At 31.4% G+C, this 20,923-nt stretch overlaps 1 protein-coding gene across 9 annotated transcripts in view; it reads left to right on the forward strand.

Annotated features, from left to right (window-relative positions):
* Nucleotides 1-20,923, forward strand: part of LOC118202388 (muscle calcium channel subunit alpha-1-like) — a 674,690-nt gene that overhangs the window by 328,075 nt on the left and 325,692 nt on the right. For all 9 annotated transcript variants that reach the window (XM_085820710.1, XM_085820709.1, XM_085820713.1 and 6 more), the window contains exons 3-4: nt 2,025-2,130; nt 4,239-4,378. In XM_085820710.1, the coding sequence (XP_085676836.1) occupies nt 2,025-2,130; nt 4,239-4,378 (246 nt within the window). The remainder of the gene's footprint in view (nt 1-2,024; nt 2,131-4,238; nt 4,379-20,923) is intronic.

The following is a 20,923-nucleotide window of genomic DNA, read 5'->3' on the forward strand; positions in this document are numbered from 1 at the left end:
ATCAATTGAAACGTGTCTTGTATTAAAGATTTTTTCGATATTTCTGCTGTGTGCATATCTTCAAAACATGAAAAAATGGTTAACTTATAAATATAAACACTAGTGTTTGCTGTTTATAACATAGATTGTGTTTAAAATTAAATTGAGATAGTTTTAGTTTTTTAATTAAATAATAATTCTCAGGATTTTCATTCGTCCCTTGGATATCGTTTAATTGGGGTTTTACTGTATGTACTTATTTTTATAGATTCTTTCAACTTTCCTAAGAAAGCATGATGCTTAAAATATTAGTTCATTATCCATTTAATGAAAAAAAGGATAACTTTTTGTGACAATCTAATTTTGTCAGGTTAAAGCTTCATATTTCGAACGGTAACTTTACGTATGATTCCTCTAATTTCCTCACTCTGAAATATTACAGGCATTATTTACTCTTAATATGGGCGCTAAAATTAAATGTAAAGATGTCTGCAAACTTTAACTACATTTATATTGATACATGCATTGGTTAAATTTTCGTTTATTTTTAGAGTCAATCAGTATAGTAACATTGCAATATGTGGTTATGAGTCATGGTAAGCGATAATGGGGAGCACATTGCTTCCGATACGGTAACCCTAAAAAACATTTTACCAGAAGCTCAGAGAACGCAATCCGTCAGACGATTGTTGCGAATGAAAAATACAAATTTTTTAATGTGTAAATTATGTCTCGTTAAAGTTCTTGATGTTGATGAATTATTTAATGGATTATGAACAACGCTAACCTGCACCATACTACAACTGCAAAGAGCCTGTACGTTATTGTTCGTGTAAGTACTGTTTTTAGTGCAGGAAAGCTCAACAAGTAACCTTAATTTGTTTTAATAACAGAAGATACAAAATAAACCCAGAAACATTTCATCATTTTTAGCATAACACCAGTTCAATCCAATAATCAATGTAAGTGTATCAGCATTCCAGTAACGCCTGAATTTCATAGGAAAAGCTTCGCATCTTGTAATCACTCATACACCGCCTCTTTTACCTCCTTGCTTATACTGAATTTCTTGCAAGTGAATGTACATACTTGAAGAGTCCAGCCGTAAATTAGTTAAAGCGAAATAGAAAAGTCCCCTGAATACATTTTATTTGTTCTCTGAGTTCTTAAAATTCCTCTTTAATATATACAAATAGAAAACACATTGCTCGGTTTTCTTGATACGTGCTTTTACATAAACACGCATATTAGCAGGGCTGGATTTAGACATGATGAGCCCCTAAGCTGTTTGAGATATGGGGCCCGTTATAAGGGATATGTGATAAATTTGTTATGGGATATGGAACAATTTAGGGCGGGGCTCAAGGGAGTTAGAACCCTAAGCTATAGATTGAATAGCTTATAAGTATATTTGGCACAACATATTGACTTCTGTTTTATTTTTATTTTATTTTTTTCTTATAGCATATTTCCAATTAAAGCAACGAACTAGTGCTCATTGATACTTCACTACAAACAGTAAGTACATCTTTATCAATAAGAAACAATAACACGATGAACAAATATTAATTTAGAAGTCAAACAACAAAAATCAGCTTTATATTTTCAAATTTTCACAGGACTAGTTTCGATGGTTCAGTAAAACCATAGAACGTAGTCCTATGAGAATTTGGAAATATAACGCTGATTTTTGTTGTTTGACTTCTAAACTAATACATCTTTATCATTTTAAAATTAGTCTCCACATTAGGTTACTTCGACTCTCTCTCGTAAAATTAAGCGCGTCATTTGCTGTTTTGCTTATATTTCATCGCACTGTCGTCTATTTATAATACAATGCTGAAATATTGATAAGTTGAATATAAATGCATTGATAAGAATGTATTTCGTAGAATATATTTTTGTAAATATTATTAATTTTTAAATATAATTTAACTGTACAAACTGATCATATTAGCACTGAAATTCTTCCATTCTGAAGCTTCTTTTCTTTCATGTTTCATGATATTTATGCTTTCAATGTTCCTTAACAACTTTGTTTGAACGCCTTTTGAATATCTCATTCTTCTCACAATATTTTGCAACTGCGTAGCCTTAGCTATCTACACTCCACACGCTTGTATGGATTCTAATAAACTTAATCATTATTTGGTAAGTATTTCTTGCATGAATTTTCATAAACATTTGTATTTTAAATTTTACTTTTTATGTATATATGTATCATGTTTGTGTAATACCATTATAATTTATATTATGCAAGTTTGTAAGATTCTATTCTGTATCTTAAAATTTATCTTTACCTTTTAATTAAGATATATTTTTAAAGAAGCCGGAGTATAAATATATAGTTCATATTCGTAGCATTTTAACTTAAATTCCAAAGCTGATATGAAATAGCTTACAAATAATTTATTTTTAAAAATGAGTCCTAAGAACCTTACGTCTGATTGTCGTGCAGAATTATTGCACTGTCCACAAGATCCAGACGTTTATCCCGAACACCACGTCGTACCTGTCGCACCAGGAAGTCAGTGTAGTACTGTGCGGTCAGTGTTCTGCCATGAGGAACAAAGTGGCAAACAAGACACCGCTGACGTCATGCGCAACGATCACCATCAATTTGACTGGGGAAGGATTCTGACGCTAGCTCATTACGCAATATCCTGTGGACGGTGCGTTTTTCAATGCCACTTGCCCTCTCTAACTCCAGTAACGTCCATTGTCTGTCTTCATCCATGAGGTGCTCGATGACGGCCGGTGCTAAGTCGGTCTACACACTCACCGGTCGTCCGGAGCGTTGCTCATCACTGGTTGATACACGTCCGTGCTGAAACTTTCCTACTCACCGTGCTACTGTACAATATGATAGGGCATTATTCTCAAGGGTTTCTACTAATTCACTGACATTCCATCGCATTTCTCCTTCGGAGAACGGCTATTTTGATGTAAGCGCGGTGCTCAACACAGGTTGCTTCCATCTCGCACCACACTCACCAACTGACTGATTTCAGAGCCCTCGCTACCACAGAGCCATCTGTTGTTCTGCATACACAATATGCCTGCAGAACTTCCACACGACACATATACGTTTTGTGATCCGTTCACATATCTACAAGAAAAAAATAGTTGCCATGACTTTTGCCCCAACCCTCGTATATAAATAATATATATATTGTATATAAATATTTTTTTACATCTGAACTGTAAAAAAAAGTTTGTATATCATTTCAGAAAAATTCCGATTTTGTGTCAAAATACATATGTTAGAACAACGCTATATATAAATCTAACATATGTACTAAATTGCGCTTTCGAGACATAAAAAACGTAAGCTGAATTTCCGCAATCGGCTCAATAGAACGGAAAATATAGAACTGTACCCTTTATTTTATTAGCAAAGAAGGACTATTAATTTCGTTTTGATATTTTGCGTTGGTTCACTATAAATGTCAGCTCACTTCCCGAATTGTTGCCGCCAAATATTAGAGCCCTGTATTATAGTTAAAGAAATTAAATAATGAAAAATCTGCATAACTGTATGTATGTTTCTCGCATTGTGATAAAATAACGGTACCTAGAGTCATCAAATTTTGAATAACGTACGTTCCCACTGGAATATGGACATCTGGAAGTCCAAATTTGGAATTTGTTTTATTATCTATTTCATATTTTGTAAAGTAAAACTTTAAAGAATTTTTTATTAACAAACTCAACAATTTCAAAGAGAGCAATAGCAACATTGTAGGGGGAAAAACATTTTTATCTCCATCACCGCGAGACCGTGTATCGGAAATTCTAAAGATATGCTCATTTTAAAATTATTTCACTATATTGCTGTTGAACTGAATTATTTGAATTTTATAGTTTAAGTGCGAAGAATATGATATTTAATAAATAAATGTAACACACAAAGCGTTAAAAAAACGCCCTTTTGAGCCTAATGTAAAATCTGAAATCTTTAAATTTTTTTTCTTTTAATTTATTTTAAATTAGTGTACCACTCTTGAGCTTGTCTTATATTTTTAAGTATAATGCATTTTATAAATTGAAAAACATTCTGATGTTTTCTTTTGTAGTATTTCTTTATTATAAAGAACTTAATAAACATGTGCTATCAACAAAAAGTTTTTTTTACAATTCAAATCTTAATAATGGCTTGGGATTTGATGTTCAGTGATTGATATCACTCACATTTTATCTTTAGCTCTAATAAAAAGTCACATTGCAATAATGTTGGTATATTCTCCTCTTTTTTACAGGAAAAGACGGAATATCTCTTTTTAGTCATTTTTATGATCGAGTGCATTATGAAAATTATTGCTTACGGCTTTTTGTTCCACCCTGGTGCCTATTTGCGCAGTGGATGGAACTTTCTCGATTTCGTCATTGTCATCATAGGGTAAGTACATGCATTCTATTCATTTATATTTCGAACGAATTTAGATTAAATGTTTTATTTCAAATTCTAGCGCTTGACAGATAGAAATATAAAGATTGTTTCTTTAATGATTTCCATTCCGTTTATAGTGGAATATTTTTATGGATCTAGTAGTATATTCGATTATTTTTATTTAGATGATGTTGGAAACTAACCTCAGTGCCGGTGTGTTAAACTGAAAATTATTTATGCATAATTCGTATTATATTTACTTTTCAAGTTAATTAAAAACATGAGTTATAGGACATACTTGAAAACCAAATTTTCTAGAAATAGTTTGGGAAAGCAAATTTTTCGATATAGTTATACGCTTTATGCAGAATTATTATTGCGGTTTTCTACATAAATGTTCCTTGATATAAATTTGTATTTACAATGTTTTTATCACTTGTATATTTTCATATTTTATCTTTATGTTCTCTATGTTTTGTTGTGTCTTAACGTTATTTTTCGACACAAAAGTATATCATTTTCAACAATTAGAGATGAAAGATTCATTTAGTTCCTCTTTCATGATGTAAGATTCGATTTAATTTTACATTTGCTTACTATACCATAAACCGTGCTGACTATGATTTGTAAATTCTTCCCATAAATTTAGGTCTGTTGCAGAATGTTATGCACTGAATTCCGAATTATATTGATAGCATGGAATTTGTTGGCATGGAAATTAAAATTGTGCAGAATTTAGCAAATTTTTTTAGACTACTCGAAAGAGAAAATCGGTTGACAACTAAATTATTATGGTTAATTTAATGGAAGAGTATCGTTTATAGAAGCAAGAAGAAAATCTTTAAAATGCTTCATATACGAAAGAAGAAAAGACGCACCTAGCAAGAATCTTAAAATGATTTATTTTAAGAATAACAACGATTGAAAAAAAAACATTAAGTGTATGAAAGCTATAAAGAACTATTTTTTTAAAGATGCTTGAATTTACATGGAAAGACAAGCAAATTTAAATAGTTTAGATAAATAGTATGAAATTAAACTTATTATATTTTATTAAATGTCAAAGAAAAAAATGGATTAATTCAGTTCAAGAATAAATGAAATGCAGAATCAATGATGTTTAGAAGAAGCTTACTAAAATATGTTTTCGCTTCGCCATTAAAAAGTTCAACAGTGTCGTAGTATATCTAAGATTAAGACAATAAAGAAGACTTTAATAAAATGCGACTTTTAAGGAGTTTGTCTATCAGATAAAAGTGCATTTGGTTAGGAATATCAACTGTGAAATCAAAAGTATTGAATCTAAGCAATGCATTGTCTAATAAGATAAAGTATTAGGCTTTCGGAGAAGGTGATAGAAATTAGTTAACAAAATTGTTGCTGCGTTACACAATACCACAAAAAAACAAATATATACTTTTTTTTTCACAAATGGCGGCCCTTCAGCCGACTTCGACTTAGCCGCTAACTAAGGCCAAAAGTGGTGATCACTTTATTATGCAGGCACCTAATAGGTGTGCTACCTTAGCCTCCTATAAAGGGGCCGAACAGTTACAGCCATGCCTTCTTCGGGCTTCGAACCAGGACCCTTTGATAGCGCAATTGGCTTCCCTAACCACTGTACCGTCTGGGAGGCTATAAAACTAAGAATTTGTTGTGATATAGCAGGCATTCAAAGTTTACAGTTTATTATATTTATTTAAACATTCTTAAAAGATAAAAATTGCAAAATCCTTAACGATACTCATTTATTATCCAAAGATTTGGTATATCTTTGATATTTAATAACACATATTTTAGTTCTCAGTGGAATAATACTCAGTTTCCCAGAATGAAATAATATTTCGAAATGTAATATTATCTGCTTGATATATATATAAATGCTTCAAAGATAAGCATATCTTTGAAGATTTTCTTATAAATTAAATTTAGCATGAAACTTTTTTAGATAAATGTTTCAAATTTAACATAAATTAAATACTCCATATTAAACGAGATTAATAACAGGAATGCAAAGACACAGGAAATAAATGTGCGCAATAAAAATAATCAGTTATTTTTGTTATTTATTTTTTATTCAAATTCAAAATCAAATCCCTTCTGTTCTTCTGTCGGTTCAATAATGTTTATCTCTTGAAGTCACTTGTTTGAAATCTTGAAAATAGAAATAATAAATACAGCTGAAATTTTAGGTGGAAGTTTAAACGAATAGGTATCATATCATTACTATTATTCTCTTTAAAGAAATGGTGATAAAAAGCAACTTTCTTCATTTTATTGAAAGTTTTCGTCTCCTAAGAAAGGTAGTTGCAGTAACCCTTGAAGTGTTCTGGTTACCCAAGAGATTTTGGAATTTCCTTGTATTCAAAATTAGGGCACTTTCTTACCCTCCCTTTTAATATTTACATTCGGGATTAAGAGATTTGCGGAAAGAGGAAATCACATTTTCCTTCCCAGAAATTTAATTTCCATAATAATTCCAGTAAGTTTGCCCCCTGTGCATTTTATGACTTGAATGTTTTATTTTGTAAAAGAGGATTTTAGAGTGCATTGTGTTCGATGCAATTGATAAGAAAAGGGAGATTTGCATCAAAAAACGAAGAAATGAGGGAAAAAATTCCGGCATAGTAATTTCTTAAAAATATTTCATTTGCTTGTTATGCATTGAATTTCTGAGTATGAAATGCTAAATTATGGTAACAACACATTTGCTTCATTCCGTACCAGAAACAAAGCCAGGAAATGTAGATATAACTTAATATAAATAGCCTATAATCTTCATTTGTTAAACAATTAACATCGGTCTAGCTTCAAAAAATGTCACATATATAGAGAGATAGCTTTAGAAGATTTATTTTAATTAACTGTTTACTTTATTATTCTGTCACTTCTAATTTCGTCAGCTCCTACTAGGACACAACTGCATGAGAAAAGAGTTCTTGAAAATTAAGGAGAGAACGTCGGCAGCGACACTGACCTGGATGTTATTTCCCCAACCAGCTTTAAGTAGTTGAGATAGGAGGTAGCCTTCTACTAGCTTATTTGCTCGCACATTTAAAAACATTGAAATCAATTGGCTTTGTGAATTTCAGACATTAAATTACTTTACATTTTCTGTTAGGTGCGGAGGTACAAGCAGCGGAGGTAGTTCTGTAAGAACGAGTTGTGCACTAGGGTTTTTTTTAATTAATAAAAAGGCTGTTAAAGGTATCTTATGGCCTAGTATTGGAAAGCATAGTTTAGTCAGGCAGTGACTCCCTGTGGCTTTATTGCTACAGCATTAATATGCTGGACATCCTACAAGGAGCTTGAAATTTGAAAATGAAACTAATGCTACTCTTTTTAAATAAAAACACACAATTACTTTAAATCAAGATTTATTCGCAGTTAATTTTTCTAGAACATTATACAGCTTTGTACGATCACAAAGTTCATAAAATTATTAAGCTGTTAAATAATATTTTTACGAACCCTTGTCAGAGATTTCTGAATGGTGGATAAATTTTCTAGGCCAGGCAACATGAAAAATAAATCATTCCCAGGTCAGGATTCAAACTACCGTTTCTTTTAATTGTTAGTGAGCTAATTATACTTACAGCGCAACAGCACGCACAAGAGGATGAATTATTTCTTTTTCAAGTCATCACAATAACATACTTTAAAACTGGTGTACTAATTTTGAGATAAAAAATAATCGAACTTAAGGCAAGTGCATAAGCAGGAAGTTACAATGTAGAGTCATTAGGATATTTTTATAGCAGGAGTAATGAAAAATGAGCGAACGCCTTCGCCGGGAATCAAACCACGGACCTCTGGAATACCGGCCCAGCGTGCAGAACCACTACACCACGAAGTCATGCCAGGAAGGCGGTAGAAATACCTTATAACAAAATATAATTAAAAAAATTGTCGAAAATTAAGTGACAATAGACATTTTGTAAGGAAAAAAAACTGAATTGTTTTTAACGTTCGTATTCATGCAATATATTATCTGACATATACTCCACACTACGGAAATATAGACGTAATACTTTGTCCATTTGGCATATTTGTATAATTCCTTTGCTTTAAAAAAATGGAATGAGCATTGATTCTCAAATCGACACTAGATTATATTTGCGAAAACGTCATGAGGGTATAGAGTAGTGATCATTATAATACAAATAACTGCATATAAATAATTTAAAGATAACAATTAGATTGAGAATATGAATAAAAATTTAAAAAAATAGTTGGATTTATGTTTTATTATTTTTACTACTTTTTTAATATCTATTAAATTATTACAATTTTTAATTTTATAAATATAAATAAGTTACCAGATACAAAATCACGGATTCTAACTGCACAAATTTCGGTTTTAGCTAATGCTCTTCGGTTTGCGCTTGACTTAATGATGATGTTTTTACATTTGGCATAAAACTGCTGAGTTTAATTCTTATATCATGATAAATATATATTCAAACGAGTTCAAAAACATTCAGTTCGTTTTTTCTTCTCATTCTAGTTTTGCATTCTTCATATTTTTTAACTGCGTTTTCTAGTGTTCTTGTGTTTCACATTTTTATATTGTACTTATTGTATAAAAAATCTTTTATATTTAAAATATTATTATTGATTTTTTTAAATATATTAAATAGTTTTAGTGTACTTTCCTTTATATTTATTTTATGCGATTTTTTCCTTATTACACGATGAAACTTTATATGAATAAGCAATTAAATATAAATTTTTAATAACTTTTTGTAAGCAATGGGATCTTGATTATGCCAATCAGTTGCAGATGCATATTTGGCTATCGACCCCAGTTGACCTCTTGATCATCAATGCCCCCCTTTAAAACTGTATCAACTTCCCCAGGGAGTCAATACCGACCCTTTGAAAATCTAGACCAAGACCCAAAAATGACTGCCTGTTTTGTGTTATACTCATGTTCAAATGCTTCTTTAATTTATTTTGCATTTATATAATATTTTAATTCTTGATTACTTATTGCCATAACATGGAAGTTTAGCAGTTTAGTAAATAAAAGTGTTTTTTATGTTCACAAGTAAAATAAAAATCAGACAAAAAGGCATGGATTAATCTGTCATTTCCCCAAGAAACTGCGTATGAATATGCTTTGTATAATTTATGTACACTTTTTATTTCTTTTAGTTATTGTCAAACATATTTTTAAAAAGAATTCATAAGGTATTTCTCCCGCCTTCCCATGGAGGTAGGAAGTTAGATGGAGTGGCCCTAAACCGGTTTCCCCATACCCTGCTTTGTAACACTGGCAATCCCTTCTTTGGTGACCAAAACATTGGGTAATTTACCATTGAGTTCAATAGGTTTTGACACGATCGGATGTAAATATTTTGTAATTATGTCCCAAATATGCATATAAATGTATATATTTTCTTTTCTACAATACTTCAGAGGTCTAAGTATATGAAAAAAATACATTTTTAAACAAAATTTCATTCTGAACGGAATTAAATGCTATACTTTTCACAAAACAGTTTGCTCAGCATGGTTTAATTTCAAATATTTTCACAAGTATTCGTTAATTCCATTAGGAAAAAAAATTTAAGGTAATTCGATTTGATTCAGTTAAAGATTACAAAAATTAAGATCAAAGTTTACTGTATTATAAGAATTATGCATTATTTCTGTCCTATTTACAGAGCTTCTTCCCGAAATATTTTCTCAAATATGACATGATTTTTTAGCTTCTGAGGCATCTTTTAAATCGAAAACTATGAGTCAATTTATAATTAATGTTCTGTTCGGTCCATTTCAAATTAGAGCACCTTTTAATAGCGAAATACTTTAAATAGTACTTAATTTTCTCTGAATATTTCTGAAAGGGAATAAAATAAGGATTATTTTTTAAATATCATTTAAAACTTGTAACTGACTTATATAGGGGGAATATATGACTGATAAGGGGAATAATTCTTTTAATTTTTACTTATTAGATGTTTTACTCTTAATTTCAACAATACATATTCCAAAACTCTTCTTTATTACTTTCTTAATTATGCATCTCATAGAAATTGCTTTACAATACCTTTTAACAGATTGCTTTCCAGTATGAACAATTCTTGCTTAAATAGTTTTATAACGTATTTGTCAACAGGATGTCAATTTATGTTTACAATTCAATGTTGAGGTTATATTTAGATATTATTTATAATCATTAGAAATTTAGATGCATTTAATAATTAGATTTCTTCACAGTAATTTTTACAGTTATTTATGAATGAATAAATCCTTCATTTTAAATACATTTATAAATAATTAAATAAATATTTAAGTATTTTGTTAAAGGCAGATACATGCTTTTTGGAAGCACATGCATAAATACCGCTACATATTTCATATTTTTTATTTCCTTGGAAATCTTTAATTTCTGTGCATTCACTATATTTTTCGAGTAAAGTAATTTACACTAATTTTAAAAAGTACATGTTACAATAATATGTAGATGTGAAAAAAATGCATTTTATTTAAAACATTTTGGCGTTTGGAACATAAAATAAAAGTAGCGAATACTGTAGGTTATCGAAAAATGTATACAATTTTTAAGGTACGGTGAGGTATTTTTCATTCTTTAAGCATAACTTTTTTGCTAAAATCTATATTTTTGTAGTTCAACATCTTAGAATTTTATAAACCAAATTCATAATGAAAATCGCTGTTGTTAGTTATCGAAAAATTACCAAGTTGGGATTTTTGCGTAAATGTCGCTAAACTATACAAATTGCTATTATCCATCATATTAGGAATGTTTCTTTTATGCGGAAGTGTCCCGATTTTCGATTTGTATAGAACTGTCGTGTGTCGAAATACTATCAGAGCGCTGTCAAGCGAGCTTCTGAATGTAAACAAAAATCACCCCATCTGGTGATCGAAGCTTCAAAGTAGTGCTTCACTTCTAGTACCGGTTTGGCCACTCCTTCCTTTCTTACCTTTATGCGCCTTCCTAGCGTGCCTTCGTGGTGTAGTGGTTCTACACGCTGGGCCGGTATTCCAGAGGTACGTGGTTCGATTCCCGGCGAGGACGATTGCTCAGTTTTCCTCTTGCCTGCTTGCAAAACATACCCAGTGTCTCTTTCTAGAATAATTAAAAAAAATAATGATTTTAAAAATGAAAGTATGCTTTTCTTCCCCTTAAAGAAGAATGAGAATCGGCGTCTGCATGCGCTTAAATTATTTTTTAGAGTTTTATTTAAAATCTACGCTAAAATACAATTGCTTTTTTGTATAATTTTAAATTTTACATAAGTATGTTTCTCTTCCATTTAAAAGATTATGCTCTGTGAAATATTAGATAGTAAGTAGCTCTTACTTTCCTATCTAATATTTCACAGTGATGCTTTAACATTAGTTCACTTTCAGAGATAATTATCAGTTTAATTATTTCTTATATCTCAGCCATCCATTTTATGCAATCTAAATCATTTACTAAACGTGTCCTCAACATATTTTCAGTTTATATCATGTATTTAATAAAATGATGCTGCGATGCACATAATACATCTTGCCTACAGAATTTCTAAGCTCCGTATTCGAGGTCACCCTGAAGATATCTTAAATTAGTAGCAGTAGCTATTGTGTTAAAGACAATTATAGATGAGTATGTTTGTATTATATAAAACATCATGATAACTGTAATAAACTCGCTTATAATGTGACCTATTATACGCATAAACTAACTAATTGTGTAACATTTGCAACAGCAGTTTACTCAGAGGCTTATTTACGGTATCGATCACTTGTTTTATAATTCAAGATTATTCTCATATTATGAATATATTTATGGTTTTTCGTTTTAGATAAGGCTTTGTAGATATATAATTGTATAAATCTTTATAGATATATAATTGCATACATAATTGTTAATATTGAAAAGATTTTTGCTTAATTTGAATAATTCCAGTTTCAAGAAATGAAACTGAAATTATCTGAAACTGGAAATGAAACTGGAACGAAGCATTCAAGAATCAATAATTCCAGTTTCAAGAGATTTATTCTTAATGTGTATATCATTTCCAATGGTATCAAACCTAGAACTAAATTCCCTAGGCTATTTGATTTTCAATTTATGAATGAACAATAATATTTTCTTCTCTAAAATTTTAATGCTGGCAATTAAATTGCTGGCATTTCTTTTCTATGACATTTGATTATATCTAAAATAGAATTTCATGTGATAAATGTGTTGACTTTATCTACCCTAAATTTGAATTTTTAATGTAAAATTTCATCTATGAATTCGGATAATAATTTTGTTCCATAACAAGTGAGATAAATAAGACTAATAATAATAATAATAATAATAATAATACTTCATGGTTTGGCGCTGGAAATTCAATTCGACATTTGAGTGACTATCATTTGTTTTATATATATATATTTAGCCAAAACCCAAATTTGCAGTTTTACTGAAAACGTGCTTATATTGTTTTACCAATATGGCAATGAAAGTTAACGCAAATAACATTTGAAAATTATTATCTGAATATTAGTTTGATAACTGACCCATAATATTGTAAATTGAGGGATTCTGATTGTGACTGTGCTTGGTTCATTAATTTAGCTAACATCAAACATTATTAGACCAGAGTTCGGGACTAATGGTTACTATTCCATCATATACAACAATTTTCTGAGCTTTATTTAGACTCTATACGTAATGTCCTACCGATGGCCGATTGGCGAAGACCGTTAAATACTGAGAGTTCAACCCAAATGCAATTCCACTCAAAATGGCTGGCTGTATGGTTGTTTTCCCTGGTTTTCCATGCATAGCAGTAATATGACTCATTTTCCCTTAGAAAGATCTCCATAAGCACATCCCTCCCCTTAGGATGACTGCCCTGATGTGCGTTTTCATATTTCAATAACCTAAATTTACAAAATTAATAGATGAGTTAGCCTTCATGATTTTCAGTCGTGTATTTACTGTTGAAAATTTTAGCTTTTAACGAGAAGCTACAGTTGAGCTCAGAACAACACTAAGTCTGGAAGAAAAATTCACACTTTTCACTTTCAGTACTGGTAATTAATTTGCAGATGCTGTTACATTCAGTTTATTGTTTGTTATGTTTCCCTGTCTTTCGTGATAAATAATGCTAATTTAGAGATAATCTTAATTTTCTTCGGCTGGTTGTTTATTTCTTCCGAAATATATTTACATCATGTTCAAAGTAAAAGGTACTTTTCTGTTCCCTAAAACCAAATCCAATTTAGCAACCAGAACTAAACTGTGATAGAAATCTCCAAAATCCATTGGTTATCAAAAGAGATCTGAGTTTCATTGTCAGGAGTATCCATGATGGAAACTGCAAAATCGATCATCTGACCTTATCGGAAGAGTTGAGCGTCTTGTCTTTTAGGATTTTTTCTTTTCCGAAGTTGAGTCATCTAGAATACTTCTTATCGAGTCAGCTGGATTTTCTTGTTTAAGTTCCTTCTCCTGGGAGTGTTCCATTTTTTGCATCCGTGAAATAGTGCCATCGAAAAGAATCTGAAAGTGGAAGTTTTTGTCGTGAATTCCTCTTTAATATGTTAACATGCTTGTCTCTAGGGAAATTCGTATAAAAATTTCTGTCACCGTTGATTTTTCAATATATATTTAGTTACGAGGCTTCTGCAGAGTATTTTCTGCAAGGTATCTTATAAAAAATGCTCATATTTTACCTTTGTAATGTTCAGATGAGTCACAATATCTTTCTTGGACTTCTTTAACAGAAAACTTAATTTTACCGAAACCTAAATCTAACAATATTAAAGAAATTTTTAAACATTTGTGTACTAATGAGGAATTAAGCAATACAGCTTTTATAAATGTTGTAATATTTTAATACCATAAATATATTCGGGAGAGATTGAATTTCTTCTCTTATTAAAGAACTAATAGTTCGTAAAGCAGTGAATCTTAACTTAGAAATGAAGAAACAAACTGACAAGAAGACAGAGGAGTAAATGCAAAACATCTGGTAAGTAATAGGAACTATTAATAAAATATCGTTTAAAATTTCACTTAGAAAATATGAAGCAGATAGTCGCAAAAGAAAATGTTAGAAATGTTCCTTTCTTCTTTTAGAATTTACCTACCATGTACTCCGTAATTTTAATATCTCTCCCTTTTCACAAAACAAAAAGTGCTCTTAAAGCAAATGTACAGTTTTGAGACCTTGCAATACATAGACGTCGAAGAAGACTTCTATATAAGGGTACCCCTTTCCATCATGACAATGCAAGTTCTCATACTGCCTTTGTAGTCACCATTTATATGTTATAATTTCAGACTTTAAAATCTGCACCATGCAGCCCAAACCTTGCTTTTTCGAACTATCATGTGTTTGCATCCGTTAAAAATACTCTGAAAGGAAGATGATTTTGGAGTAAGGTCAAAGAAACGAACCGTTCACGTCTACAAGCAGAACTAAAAACATTCTTATCTGAAATAATAATACGTTGGAGCGGTGATGTGAGAAGTGTATCGAAAAAAGACGTTTAAATTTTTATTATTTGACTTTTTTGCAAAAGAAATTGGTGTTATCATCCTTGTTAATTTCTGTGTCTGAAATTGATTATTGGTATTTCTTACCATTAATGAGAGATCATTTAACAATCTATAAAGAAGTTCACTTTCGTAAAACTGAATGGTACAATGTTTTGAAAACCAAAACTTTGATAAATTTCATATCTGGTCAGCATAAAATGCCAGATGATCTCTACTGTTATATAATAAAGAAATTGTGAATACGTGAGTTTGCCGTATACCACAGCGTCAGATAAGTTCAAGGCTACGAAATTTGGGACATGTGTTGTTGGTGTGTGAATCTTAAAGCAATTTTTTTTTTCAAAATTCGATTTTGATTTTTTAGTTAATGTTGAAACAAATTTTTGTCGAATTTGTGCACATGCATTCACTTAAGGAACAAACTACAGACTCTCAGAATTTTAACTCGTTGCACCATCCAAATTATTTTAATGAGCAAATTTGTAACATAATTTAATAATGTTTGGCGATTTTTTAAAAGCGCTTAATTACTCTAATTTTAAAACACCAACATCCAAAAATGTATAATCTTGTATTAGAAAAGGCAAAGAGAAAAACGTGTGTTTGGCGTGGACGCATTCAGTAGCTGATCAATGTTTATTGATGTTTAACAATGTTTAACAATGTTTTTACCTGAAAATTGCTTTCAAACTTTCACATATTATCAAATAATCCTTCGCTTTCTTCTAAAACAAGAGAGAAAACAAAATATTTTTCTATAACTTTCTTTAATAATCACTTGTCCAACCGTTAGACCGAATGCATGACAAGGCTCGCCGCGCAAGAGTCTAGTTACGTGAAAGTAGTACATACAAAATAGCCGCCCAGCTAGTATACTGGCTAATGATGTGGAATGCCCTACCGATGGGCCTGCCCTCATATTATGGAGAAGGCATGGATGTTTGTAAACGCATAGTATCAATGCGGCAAGGGGCATTCAAAAAATATTGTGAGCCGAAAGAACCTCTTGGGCGGTAGGGGAAGAAGGGTCAAAAACCCTCGAGCTCCTCTCTCTCAAGATTGAGGTAAAGCATAGCAGCTAGCTAGGTTCAGCATTATCTCAATTATCCGACCTACTACAGAGTTACTGGCTTATCCTTTACTTCTTTGCGTGAATTTTAGTTCGGCCTATATAGCAGTTAATGACTCTGACTTACGTACCGATGGGACTGTGTTCGAATACCGAAGAAGGCGTGGGTGTTAGTAAGCGTATGCTGTCTGTGCAGCAAAAGGGCACTCAAAATGCACAGCGAGCCGAAAGTTCTCTGAAGAGGTTGTTGTTAAGGTATGAGGAGTCGGAGACATTCGAACTGCCTCCCAGGGTGCTCTCCCTCAAAACTTGGAGAAACTATACAGTTAGTGGGGCGAGATTATACCTGCACGACAAATGGTGGTTTCTGGTGTCTCGAATGGTACACGGGAAAATAAAAACAACTTTAGAAATAATTTATAATGCAGAAAAGTTTTAATCTTTCCCTTAATGAAATGAGGAACTTTTGATTTACATCCAGCCTATTAAATAATAGCATATGCAATCTTCATTTTATAATGATGCACCCAGATAAAAACGGTGGTAATACAGTTGATTAAAACTGGTCATTAAACCGAATGTTTTGTAATTTGTAATTAGTATTTCATTATAAATTAAAAATTTAATCCATGAAAAGAGATAAATATTTTATTTACTTACACATAACTTGTTTTAACATAGCTTCTCTAGAAAAAAAAAATCACCTAAATCCTGCACAAAATTAAACACTTTTAGAAGGTTTCTTACTAAACTGATTCGATTAATAAGAAATGTAACTGATAATTAATTAATGATTAATAAGAAATGTAACTAAACTGATTCGATTAATAAGAGAGAAAATAATAATTTTGATGCCCAGAAGTGAAAAATTACATAAATATATAATTTGTCGGGAAAGATTTTTCACTCGATTTCACTTTTTAAAATGCATCTGTCTTAGGGTACTAAACAGATTGAATATCGGAAAGAAAAAGTAAAGTGCATAAACCAATTCAAACTATGTACGGTTAAGTTTTTAAAAATAAAGATTTTCCTAAAAAGGAATAATAATCTTAGACCAAATTTTCACCTCAGAAGGACATAATAAGTACTTTTCCCTTGAATAGTGATAAGCAAAGTAAATTCAGTTATATGGATGTGGTTTTGTTTATTCGATTATAGGGGCCATTTGCGTAACGGGAGAGATGCCTTTATGGAGGACTTCCAAAGGCAACTAGCTCGAATTCACGTTACGCAGCGGGAAAACCCCCGTACAATCAGTCCTTTCAACTGGAATCAAAACCAAGTCGAAATGTAAATGTTCAGCGGCATTACGTCTACAAGCTTTTGGTAATATATAGCTATTGAAAAGATATATCGCAGGAGTTATAAAACAATTGATTTAATAAGCTGTTTGGCATGTTATCCAGATGACGTCTTAACGAGTTTTATCTATATATACATGAGAATTCGTTAAGAATCATAACAATGAACACTGGTAATTTTGTTTTTCCGTGAGTTTCGTTTTTCTATATGTTGCTGAATATTTGTTTTTGCTGAATACTTAAAAGATTTCTTTGATTTCTCTCATAATATTTTTAAAATATTCTGTACGAAAACATGCCTTTCTTGGCAAGTAACCTTCCCATCTTTTGCCCCATAAATTACTTGCTTATTTCCAAACGATACATGACTATGCAATTCGAAATAATTTAAAATGAGTATTTGAGTTTCCTTCGCTTAATCCATTGTGATTTTTACCAGCAATTCCATAGCGACCATTACCAGCAATTCCATAGCGACCATTAAATTCCGACCACTTAAATGGCATGCAGTATTTTATCTTATCCTCGTGTGACTTATATCATGCGCTAGTATAATAAGGAGTTCTTCTCCAAGCCATTTAGATTTCATATAGTATTTCGTTTTATCCCTGCTGAAAATACATATAACAAGGAAACTTCTTGGAAACCTTCCTGTGGCGATGTACTCCAAGAATCGTTAGATAGTCTTTCGAATAGTGAAAGTTCCGTTCTTAGCTTTCAAAAGAAAAAAAATGTGAGATCCCATTACAGCAGTAGGTAGGCAAACTCCCTAGGGCGTAACGACAAAAGACTTAACAACCAAAATTTAGCTGAAAACATAATTTGCTGCTACAGCATTTTTCAGTCGAAGTTGTATTATATCGAAAATTTTTTTGTTACGTTTGCGACTAAGTTTTAAGAACCTAACTTTTGGAGCCAAGAATATGTAAGAAAAAGTATTTCTTTTCAGGCAATTGTTACAATAAATAAGCCGTTATCCCTAAATATATTCTCATTACCAGCATTTTGTAATCAATTGTATGACAATAGATGCCACAGTTTAAATTAAATTCATTACCTCAGTACTTATGCAATGTTTTCTTTAAAAAATTAATTTTTTTTTTCTCGAATGTTATGAAACAAGAAAACCGGGATATAAAGTACGAGAAGCGGTATTCCAGAAAATAAAAACGTTTTGTCCCAGCCTTCAAATTATTCTTCCGTGGTGTTTTTCAGATCATCGTCGTAACTTTAATGTGAACAACTCAAATGCTATTTCAGTTTTTGAAACAAAAAGAAATCGTTTGCAGTTAGATCTGATTAATATGATGACTGAAGGAGAAACTCAAATCAATTTTGCTGAACAGCAAGCTGGAAAATATAAAACTTTATGTGCTGGAGCGATTGGCACGTAAAAGAAGTGCTTTTCTGAGGAGTTACAGCATTTTACCTTTATCGCTTGTTTTATTTTAAGTCAAAACATTAATAAAAATAAAATTAATAAACAGTGGTCTCCACTGCAAAAAAAGGTCCATAAACCAAAAAATCCATCTTTCAAATAAATTTCTGGGTCCTGAACTCTGGGACACAGTTATGAATTCGTGTTTGATCTCCTGGAACATCCATGTGACTAATATTTCTTATTGGTGTTATCACAATGAATCCTTCTAAGAACATGAAACAGATGTGTTTCTTTATTCTTGACAGTATTATACTGAGTACCCATCTGGAATAGACTCGATATCCTCAGCTTTCCTGATGTATTTTAACTCTGATTCATCACTGATGCGCATTTTATAGCAATTTAGGATATCAGTTGTATTTTCTTGAGTGGTCATACTTGTACTGCATCTTTATATCTGGGATCATCTTCGAATGTCGCTGTCTCTATCTTAGTATGGCAACCGACCTTTTGACAATGGCATATGAAGATGTTGTATAACTACAGACTTTTATTAGGTGTTCATGAATATTCATAGTGTTCATGAATATTCATGAAAGTTATGCATATTTTTGTCAACAAATCAAACACTGAACAATGTTTTGTATTTCCAATGTTAAGAAACCTCATAAAATTTAACAGCCTGTCAACAATCAAATAATATCCACTTTCTTTTCTATACTTCCAAAGCAGGATGCACGTATCATGATCTTAGGAACATCGCATCATACATATGCTTAGAACTCACTGAGCTCCCCTCTGAGTTTCATTCTCCATCATGCCTCTGTGTCCTACGTCCTTTATGACATGGCAACTTCTGCTTTTTCCGTATGTCATTATCCATCTTTTGACCGAATCTGAAACTGTGCGACATATGGCTTTTCTTCAAAGTTTAATCATCGTGAAGGGTAAACATTTTGAATTAGTTTACGATATTGAGCCCTTCAAGGCAACTAACGACACTGATAATGAAGGATAAAGGATGAAGAGTATATTTTAATTTTCTAAATCGTTATTTTAAAGTATTCTATCTCAGGTAAAATGGTTCCAAAAATATACGTATACTTTTAGTTTTATAAACTATTATACGTTTTTCATTCCCAAAAACATATGTATATCGTAGAAGCTATTCAGTTTGAGGTTTTCCTCCATTTTCTATGGCCCGCAAAGTTGCCGGTTGTAAGAGATATAAATTCTTTCAAGGAAAATGTGTATTTTTAAATTTACTCTGCCATCACTCTTTTTATAACACATGAATATTCTTTTCAACGAAGTGTTAAATGATTCGTTTTAAGCTAAAAACTATTTGTTTTAACAAAGCCGTCTCGCTCTGATCAGAGTTTAAATCAGCAACCCCGCGCAGGTTAATATCAATTTGTAAAAATCAAATTTATCTCTTCCCGAAACGTAGCACGAGAAGACGAAGAAAAAAGTGCTTAAGCCGACACTAAAATGCGAAACAGAAGCTATGGTGAATAGCGTGAATGATTGGTTTTTATTTATCCTCCTCCTCCTTCCTGTTATTTCTCTGTAACTTCTTTTCGACCCTTTTGATTCAGTTAAAATACAACAAAAGGAAAATAATTATAAAGATATTGTGCGTACAGAGAATTTATCATTACTGGGAAAGAAAAATTCTAGGAAACAGAAATGATAAACAAGCTTTGTTCGCTCCATACATTTTATCTTATTCTTTCCAGTGAATTATGTAGTCTGCGAATTGAAATAAAATTTTTTGTAAAAACTCGCTATCCTTTCATTTTGGTTGTTATTTTGGTTCAGTAAAATGTTTCTGTTGAGTGTCTCAGTTATCTTTTGCAGAGTTTCTATGTGAAAGGTTTTTCGAGAGTAAGATTCACATAGATTTGAATATTTAGCTAATTATTTACATCAGTTTTCTGTGACAAAATCAGATTACAGTTCTTTCAAAATCAGTAACACCATCTACGAATATTTATTGTTAAATCATCACCGATGAATTAATAAACTTTTAGGCCATAGACAACTGAATGTTTTGATAAAGCTTTCAAAAATATCTATCTTCCAAATTTTAGACTTGAATACTGTTTGCAGTTTAATATGCCTAACCTGAAAATCTCATATCGATGTCATAATTATAACAAGCGACAGAAAATATCTCTTGAATTTCACTTACATTTTAAAAGAGCTGTTAGAAAGGAAACTTAAAAGGCATTTTTATCAATTTTGCACTTTTCATTTCTTTTAATTATTTGAATTCTCG

The sequence above is a fragment of the Stegodyphus dumicola genome, chromosome 7 (genome assembly GCF_044657685.1).
Source record: "Stegodyphus dumicola isolate Sdum_Otavi_A_Nest chromosome 7, ASM4465768v1".
Lineage (NCBI taxonomy): Eukaryota > Metazoa > Arthropoda > Arachnida > Araneae > Eresidae > Stegodyphus > Stegodyphus dumicola.